The sequence below is a fragment of the Ostrinia furnacalis genome, unplaced genomic scaffold (assembly GCF_004193835.3).
Source record: "Ostrinia furnacalis isolate ACB-3 unplaced genomic scaffold, ASM419383v2 OfSCF7013, whole genome shotgun sequence".
Classification (NCBI taxonomy): Eukaryota; Metazoa; Arthropoda; class Insecta; order Lepidoptera; family Crambidae; genus Ostrinia; species Ostrinia furnacalis.
Window position 1 is genome coordinate 1,268,112 of NW_021137252.1, and position 9,655 is coordinate 1,277,766.

At 36.9% G+C, this 9,655-nt stretch overlaps 1 protein-coding gene across 1 annotated transcript; it reads right to left on the reverse strand.

Moving 5' to 3' along the window:
• Positions 1–5,567: 5,567 nt before the first annotated feature.
• Positions 5,568–6,393, reverse strand: LOC114363156 (oxidoreductase UcpA-like). Its single transcript, XM_028318798.1, has one exon. It carries the CDS (start codon positions 6,342–6,344, stop codon positions 5,568–5,570), a length of 777 nt encoding a protein of 258 aa, XP_028174599.1. The 5' UTR covers positions 6,345–6,393.
• Between the last annotated feature and the right edge of the window lie 3,262 nt (positions 6,394–9,655).

The window sequence follows — 9,655 nt, forward strand, 5'->3', positions numbered from 1 at the left end:
CCTGTTTCACATGTAGTTCGCCCTGTGTGGTAGACCCACTTTTGGGTCCAGGCAGGTTTATGAGCTTGATTACATCTTCAATTACATCTTTATTTGATAGCAATCTTAGTGGAACACGACGTACCTAATCTTAGGCTCGGCGTTTACCCGTGGTCTCCCCAACATGTCCCCCTGGTGGGTCCACGGGTAATTTTTTTTACTCGTTGTCCCACCGTTCTGAACAGTTTTTGCCAGTGGGTCTACGGGTAATTTATTTTAACCATAGTCCCACCGCACAGTGGTAAACGTTGCATGTCACAAAAATCGATAAAATAAAATAGAAAGTCTATTCTTTTTTACATCAAGTTTAATAAAAAAATAATTGGAAATAAAATAAAATAAATTTTCTTCTTGGAATAAAATTGAAAGTAAAGGATGATGGGCACAAATGTATGGAAAGTGGTACCCGCTCCAATAGCCATAACCAATATACATTTCAAAAGGCCTTTAGATGTAGGAAAATGTCTGCTATGGGGCCAGTTCTAATTCACGTTTTGAAAGCAGTAATACCACTAAGTATTATAATGAAAGTATCACACAATCATCCATGTATACGAGTATGTACTATGACGACAATCTATTAATATAACTAAAAGAAGCCTTGAAAAGGAAAGGATTATACCTACGATGAACTACCCAAGCTATTAGCCCTTTATTCGCTTTCATCATCATCATCATGATCATTTTAGCCATAAGACGTCCATAGATTATGCCCTTAAAGTTTGATCACTACAAGCCCGGACACATTGTATAAGTGGACTGATGTCTGGCATGAAATATCAAACGCCGAGTATGAGTGACTTTAACCCACATTGTGTGATGTGAAGATATAAAAAATGTTCTTGCAATTATTAATTTCGATGTATCCTTTATTCTCAAATAAATATGTATGAACTTAAGAATAAGTCTTATAAATCTATGGTTAATTAATAATTATAGATTTTTTTATAATTATACCTAGGTGACATGCAACGTTTACCACTGTGCGGTGGGACTATGGTTAAAATAAATTACCCGTAGACCCACTGGCAAAAACTGTTCAGAACGGTGGGACAACGGGTAAAAAAAATTACCCGTGGACCCACCAGGGGGACATGTTGGGGGTCCACGGGTAAACGCCGCCCATACAAAAAGCACCGGTTATCGTTATAGTTATGATCAAAGTTAGGTGGTGCAACTCAGCCTTAGTCATCGAAAACTATCATCATCAATCTATTCCAGACTCAAATATTTTTTCCTGTTTGAGTCTAGCTTATGTAGTTTCGATTGCCACTTTTTCTAGCTTCGCCAGCAGAGAGCTTTGGCGTTAGTTCAGTTCGCCCATGTAGGGCTTCGGAAGCAATTGATTACGGATAGGTATTAAGGTATCAGTTTCTATTGTTTTACATGCTTTCTCTTCTTGTATTTCTACATTGTGAACTTTAAAACCATTAGAATAATTAAGGTCGGTTTTAATTTCTTTTACCTACAAAAATGGGTTATTTTAAATCCCTGTAAAGATTTTCGAACTTTTCATTCCAAGATAAGTACCTACTTAAAAATGTCTACAATTCCCCCTTAACTCTATCGTTTTGTTTGTTGGAATAAGTCAATAACCTTGTTGGTGTTCAAATAAATAAATAAATAAATAACTCTTGGGTCTAGGTATGGATAAGTACAAGTAATTTTATGGATTCACTATGCTCAAAATACCTACATCGAATTGTTTTATTTTGTCGTGAAATATTTTAAGACACTTTATAAATGCTAATATGCAATTAAATGCAATAGCTATAGTTTCAAATGCTCCTAGTGTCCGGCTGTTTATAGTCCTTTGTTTCTAATTTTCATAATTATATTCAAACAGAAAGCTGCATTAGATGCGGATTTGGGACAAAGGATTTAGTTAGGGTTTAGTCAAATTATCTTAAAGTTGAACTAAATAACGATACCTTAAATATTTACCATTGTTTTTCATAGTTAAGTAGGATTTCCTTTGAGATCAATTTTAATTTAAACATCGAATGCACCATTAAAATACGCTTGAAGTCAGTGCTGTGACTGGAGTTTCTAACTCCACACAATCAAAGAAGAAAAACTAAACTAATTTTCGATAAGGAAAACTCCCTCGATTGAGCATAACGGGTCGTTAGAGATTGTTACCGTGATTATGATCAGTGTACCTACCATGAGTTTACATTAGGTGTGCTCGCTAGCGAGTACGTCAAAAATCTCTATGAAGATTTTGTTTCTTGAAAGTAGCCGCTAGGGGCGCTGCACAATATGTCATACAATTAAATGTCATTTTTTTACGCAGTCGCTATCGAGCACACCTAACGTAAACTCATGGTAAGCACACAGTAGATATATTTAACCTCAGGCGAACATTACTTATATTTTCATCGGTGAGGTAATACATGAAAGTGTGTGGGATGCTGCCACTGACAGTGACGTCACCGTTAAAGCTCCGATGTCGAGGTTACTTTGACGCGTGGGCGGCGATAACAATAGAAGTGGTCTACTCGCATTATTAAGATTGATACTGTTGCTACTTGGTAACGATGCTTAGTTAGTTTGGTGTTCTAGATAAGGGATGAATTCCACCTCTCATTTTTAATGTTACAACTTCTGTGCAGCCAGAATGTAGTTACAACTTGACGACCAATAAAAACACATGATGTTCAAAGGACATTTTTTCCTTGCATTGCTTCAGAAACGTACTAGACATAAGGGCCTATTTCCAACTCTCGTTTTTCCGGTTATAACTTTATAACTTCTGTGTAGCAAGAATGTACAAGACTTGTACTAAAAATTCATGAAGTAAAAGGAAATAATATAACTATTTCATTGCATTCTTTCACAAACATAGGTTACCAAAACCCATAACTATAGTGACATATTTATTCAACTTTATTAGACAGCCACAAACATAATTATTTTGATTGAGAGATAGTGAGATATTAAGGTATTAAGTGGGCTGGCACTCATGCTTTTTTCCGAGTTTGATGAAGTACATATTTGTTGCAAAGATTGAAATTTTTCATAATCTACAAACCATTTACTTACTCCCAGATCAGATAAAACATTACCGATCTTCGATATTATTTTGTATATTTAACGGCATTAATATTTATTTATTCCAAGAGTCGGTTACCTAACCCGAGGATTTAGTATAATTCGTAAAAAGGTCTGCTGAAATCCTCCAACCTCCTTAAAAACTGAGCTTTCGTTTTTATTTAAATATGAATCAAGTTTTTAGGTAACCGTATTGGGGCCGGTGTTTAATACAAAAAGGTCCAGAACAAAGAGATTCATTAATAGTGAATAGGTACATTGTCCTGTTAACAAAAGCCTGAAGAATTGAACCTCCCTTTGAAGATGCTGACTAAATATTTCCGCGAAAAATCATTTCGGCATAAATTATTACTTTGTTGAGTTCTTATTACCAACTTAGCCTGATATTCTCAAAAAACAATTTAAAAAAAACTTTTTTTCTAAACGATTTCGTATCTAAAGGTATAATGGATTTGTGGTTACGCCTCGTCGAGAGCAATTTATTAAACCACTATATGACGACAGACGACTGCACTTATAAAAAAACAATTTAAATAAGGTAAAGCGGGGTGTGGTTTTTCGGAAAAATTGTAATTCAATATTATAACAATGCTAATGGTTTAATAATTGCATGAATTTCCATAATATCTTCACTGGAAAAAACATCAGGCTGATTCCACTGTAAGATAGGCATCAAATCGATTTGTATAATTTACTTCGGCGTACACTCAGAAAATTAACATTCACTATAACCACTCGATTTCACAGTAAAGTACAATGTAAAGCTTTGACAGCGTTTACAGTAAATAATGCTTTTCTGAGCTAACAGTTGAAACTTGTAAAAAAATAACTAAAAATGTAGTGAATTAATGGAACATGATCCGTCTTATCATTGCAGAAAAAACAGAATTTAATCTTAATATTTTAGACATTTCAATTTACCTAATTTCATTAGGGTTTCGTAGTATACTCGTAGCTACTGTATTCGTAGTGCTACGAGCTACGTAGCTTTATTGTAGTCACATCGAGCTACGAGATTTTCGTAGTTATTGCTACGACATTCTTATTTAACTCCGCTCGGGTCGATGTTTTTGGATTTAATCAAATGCTGTTAGGTTTTTCTTTAACTACACTGTTTTACTGCTGTTTTTATTTGACTACAGAAAAAATATAGGTATATTTTATATTAGGTAGGTACATACTTTTTTTAACATAGAGTTTAATTTAATGTAAAATAATTTTGGACTTTTGGATGTCGTCAGAAACTTGATAATTCTGAGTCTTAGACATTTTGGTGCTCATATAAGATACCAGTCTAGGCAGTATGCCAGGATGCGTAGGTTATAGATCCCGTTCCGAAATAGACGGGATGTCGAAAATAGGCCAGGGACCAAAAATGGCACATCAATATACGCCGTCCTACTTGGCTGTCTGTGCCGAAATAGTTACAGCTTTTCTCATTTGAAAGAAGCTGAAATAATTTTGTTTTTACGAAATTATACTAAATGGCTACGTATGAGATAAATTTGACATAGTAATAATATAAAGTTAGTTATAGATGCTAGCTACCTATAAACTATGGTGTACTTAATCATAATCTACAATACTGCCATAATCATAAGTGCCACTTGTGGTCTAAACAGAATAAATATTTCTGATTTTGATTTTGATTTTGGCGTCAAAAGTCTAAAAATATTTTGGCTTGAGCTTCTTCAACTAAATAAAACGTTTTCATATATTTTAATCTTTTAGACGTGGTTAAATAGTTCAAAAAAGTTTCATTTCCCATCCTTTGCGATTGAAAAATCAGTAGGGTAATTCAAGTGNTTTGTGCTAACATTTAGTTACAATTAAGACGAACAATTCGCCTTGAAAACTTTTTTTTTTTTTTATCCACAACGAGGAAGCTCTTGGCCTGTATCTTTTACTTTTCTAAGCGAAGTACAGATTTATTGGTACGACCAAACGGGCTAGTGTCGCTGAGCGATTCTAGGTGCCACTTGTTAGCAACGAAAGGATTAACGCTGATTTGGCTATCAAATTACACCTGAGGAACGCGGGGAGTCGTACGGGATAACAAAAAGATATTCCTTGTGGCATTCGAACGTTGGCCGCGAGATGGAACGCCATGACCCGAGAGCCTCCTAAATATCCGTGACCCGTGTGTGTTGTGTACCGATGATTGATGGCTTGATTTGGTAAATTATGGTATTGGTGAATAAGTTGGTTTCAGACTATTTGTATTTAATACCCAATTTGTGAGTGAGTATGTGTATGAATCTAACATATCAGAAGTGAGCCCGACGCCCATTGGTATGTAAATTATTTATTTTTATTATTATTGATCAAGTTGCATGAAAAAACAAGTGAGTTTTCTGGAAGTAGCCGCTCAATCAATAGTTGACTGGCAGAAAATAACATTAAGTCCTTATTTTATGCACTTTTATTTTGTGCGATAAAGTTAACAAAAAATGAATGGAAAATACAGTGANTTTTTATGGTTTTTCAGCACGCAAAGACAGACCAGCATCCATAACATAATTGACACCGGTTATGCCAGCAGCTTTCTCGCTTGCTAAGAACGCTACAGTAGAAGCCACCTCTTCAGGTGTTACAATACGCTTAAGAGGTGTTATTTTCTCACAATATTTAAAAAACGCATCACTTTCAGCTTGAGATCTTCCAAAGTTTTTAAGTAAATTTGTCCTAGTAGAACCAGGCAAGACTGCGTTCACTCTTACTCCTTCGGGGGCTAGTTCTAAAGCCGCTGACTTCGTGAAGTATGAAAGTCCAGCTTTCACAGTATTATACATTAGTGTATTGCCTGCATGTATATTTCCTAAAACGCTAGAAATGTTGACGATATTTCCTTTACTTTCAGCCAAGATAGGCGCAACAGTAGATGTCATTGCAACTATAGCTCTTAAATTGATAGATACTATAGCATCGTAACTATCCATGAGACCAGAATCTAGGATTCCTCCAGATCTGCATATTCCAGCACAATTGACAACAACGTCGATTTTCCCGTATTGCTTTTTAGTTATTTCTACAACATTCTGGACGTCTTCAAGTTTGGTTAAGTCTGCCGTTATTCTGAACACCTTCGCCTTGCTTACTTTTTCACAGTTATCAGCAGATTTGTTCAAAGATTTTGAATCAACATCCACTAATGAAAGTCTTGCTGACAATTTCGCAAAATGCAGTGCAATGGCTTCTCCCAATCCAGATCCAGCACCAGTTACTAGAACCACTTGATTTAAAAAACTCATTTTGCGCTAATACGACAGCCGTTATGAAGGAGCAATCAATAGACTGATAAGGTTTCGTAATTTACTACATTTTATATCGTTATCACTTACCATCATTCTTCATAATATCTGTATTACTTTATCACTTAAATGATTTGATTAGTCAACAATAACATTATTTTGCTTACTATCATATTAGTTTAAGGTTCTGTTTGCTGATGCTTCGGATGGGTTAGAATGATTGCAATATCAGCCGGGCACAGCGAAGCATTATCTACTGTTGTGCTAACTTTTAGTCATAGCGCGAGCGTTAATGGTTTTAAGAACTATGCTGCCACGAGAAGGTACATAGTAGATATCATTAAAATATATGTAGTAGATAACAACCATCAACATTACTGACAGCAATCTACATTTTGACTTGTTAACAGCCGTACAGTAAATGTTTGAATGTTAAATAATTTAATGATACAAAACGATATCAATTTTCTCAGTGGTTCGCTATTATGTAATCAAAAACAACTTTGGTATTAATCATTCAGACGTCACGATAGAAATACAAACAACGTTTTAAACATCATAATTTGCCCGAAGGGTAAACTCAGGGAGGGTGATTAAAATGGAAAAATACAGAGCAATTACGGACCGCAACGTTCGAGAGCTTGATATAACGCGATATGGTCTAATTTCAATGACATTAAATGCTCTCACAAAAACGATCTTGTAGTATTAAAAATTGTGTGTTATCAGCATTAAGAAGGACCCTTGAAAAGCTCAAAACATACTATAAACACAGGAAATACTTATTATTTCACACAATAAAGGCACTACAGCGAGTAAGTAGATTTTATTGGTGGGAACCAGTCTTAAGTGCGTTGGAGTACTTGAAATCAAGTATATGATGATAACTTGACAGCGCAAAAAATCCTCCTATTTCACGGTAGAATTGGTAAAAAAATGCCGGCAATCCGTAAAAGGAATTCCGCAGCCAATACCGGTCGCATGTACGAAATCGAGGAGCATTCTTTTCAATCCTTTGTCGCAGCCATTTGATTAAAGTAAAGGAGGCCGCAATCACATGCGAAAGCTTTGCGCCTTGGCGGAAGTATCGCGTTTACAAACGGAGCACCGACTGCATTGTGGGGTGAGAAGACAAGCCACGAGAAGAAGGCACTCCTAGCCGAGGCAATCGGGGCCGGATACTGTGGCCCGATGCTCACTTGTTCACGAATCGCGACTCGACACTCGACACCGCGCCGGCTAAATTGAAAACGGCGACACTGATACCTTCAGGTGAATAAAGAGGCAGTCACCGAACGCCTTTAGCGTGTTCACATGTGGGAATTGACAATTGTAACTTAATATCAAAATTGAACCATACTAGCAGAGCGACACCTCTACAAAATGGAAGGTGTGACGGCCACGCCCATATAGTTAAATTCACAATATAGCATTAGCTACTATCGTCGGGTCCTTTGAAGTATGAGACCGGAATCATGAGAATAAGAAAAAAACTATCTTCAAATAATAAATTAAATTCTAAGTAAAACACGTCTCTCCTCGGCACGAAGTGATAGCGATATCGTGATGCATTTTATATGATGCGCAAAGAGATAAGAGGCGATATTAAATACAATGTATCATTTTATTGAAACATAAATCGCGATGAACTCGAAAAACCACTTAAAAGTTACAGGCCATTATGCTAAACCCACGCTCACTAAAATCGGAAAAAATATTTCGCGCAAAAAGTCAACAAGACTAAGCGGTAATTCATCGCGGAACAGCGTTCGGATCATTAACGAACTGAGGATATACGATCACGTGTGAGAAGGTCCGGCGACAGGGGCGCGGGGCTAGGGTTGCCAGGTCCAAACAGAAAAGCCGGACTCCGTGCTTCATTTGGCCGGACATTTTACCCTAAAAGCCGGACATGTGAGCGGGGGGGGGGGGGTTGCAATTAGTGTTAATTTGTAAAACTTTCTCACCATCACAACTCAAATTTTACAGGGTACAATGTGGTACAATTTACACCTCACAAATGCTAATAATACGAATGAAGTCTTTTCAGTCAGTCACTATCATCATCGGTTGCTAACCACATCCTGATGCGTGTGGCTCGACTTCCGCCTAGCGCGGCAGCCCAATAAAAAGCCTAACAAAAGCCGGACAGGCCGGACAAGACCGTAAAAAGCCAAACATGTCCGGCTAAAGCCGGACGCCTGGCAACCCTACGCGGGGCAGGCCCATCAGCGATGCAAGTAATTAAATCCTTAAACGAGTGTATAACAAGAATGTGTTTTTAAGCGCAACGAAGCTCGGAGCCAGCCGCGACACTTATTTACGATGAGTTTTCGCGGCGGGGGACACAACGCCTAATTTCTCGGCGCAACGCGGTCTCGCGCGATTTATTTAAAATGAAATTCTTTTGTCACGCGCCCCGCTGGGAGACAATCGATAATGCGCCGAGGACCTAGATTGGAACAGCGAGCGCTGATTAAGACCCGGACACCTTGCGATCCAAGGAGTTGAGATAATTGTTATTGTTAATTCCCGCTAATGAATAAAATTACCGATTGATTTATGAACTTACAAAACATTGGATATATTTTGTTTTAATTAACTACTTAAAACAAACGTACCTAATTTTTCGGAAATGGCATAATATTTCGTTTTAAATTTGTCGCTTGTCCCGCTTCATCTAAATCAATTGGAAAATTTCACCCCGAACAAATCGCAATCAACGAACAAGTCTTCATAAAAACTTCAATTAGGAAACTCGGAGCAATAAATTCGTAACAATACGCCCTGTCCCTTTCGTTAGCCAGTTTTGTAAATGGCTGACACGTAAATACACTTAAACAGTGTTGCCACCACCTCATTTGGATTTCATATGAAGTGTTTCTCGGTTTTAATTTGCTCTCAAGTTTCAATCGTTAATATCTAAATGAGGTTTGTCACCTCGGTATATTGTGATTACCAAATTATACAATAAAATGCAAATTTATTTAATACAAAACTTATTTAGTTACTCATAGTGTTTTATTATTGATGTAATAAGCCCAACCTCTATTATAATAAGCATTACCTTTTTATTTAAGAGATGTATTTACGCAATTTGTGTAAATAATGTTGATTGATGTTTCTGGGCGGGCTGCGCCCTTCTGCTAAACTGGCACCCGCAGAATACCAGTGGTCGTGACGTGCTCTCTGCCGTCACAGCTTATACTGAGCAGATGCCATTTTGGTGCGTGTACTCTGTTTTTAGTGTTTAAGTTGTTATTTATTTGTAACGCTTTTAATACTCGCATCAAATAAATACTTTCTTTCTT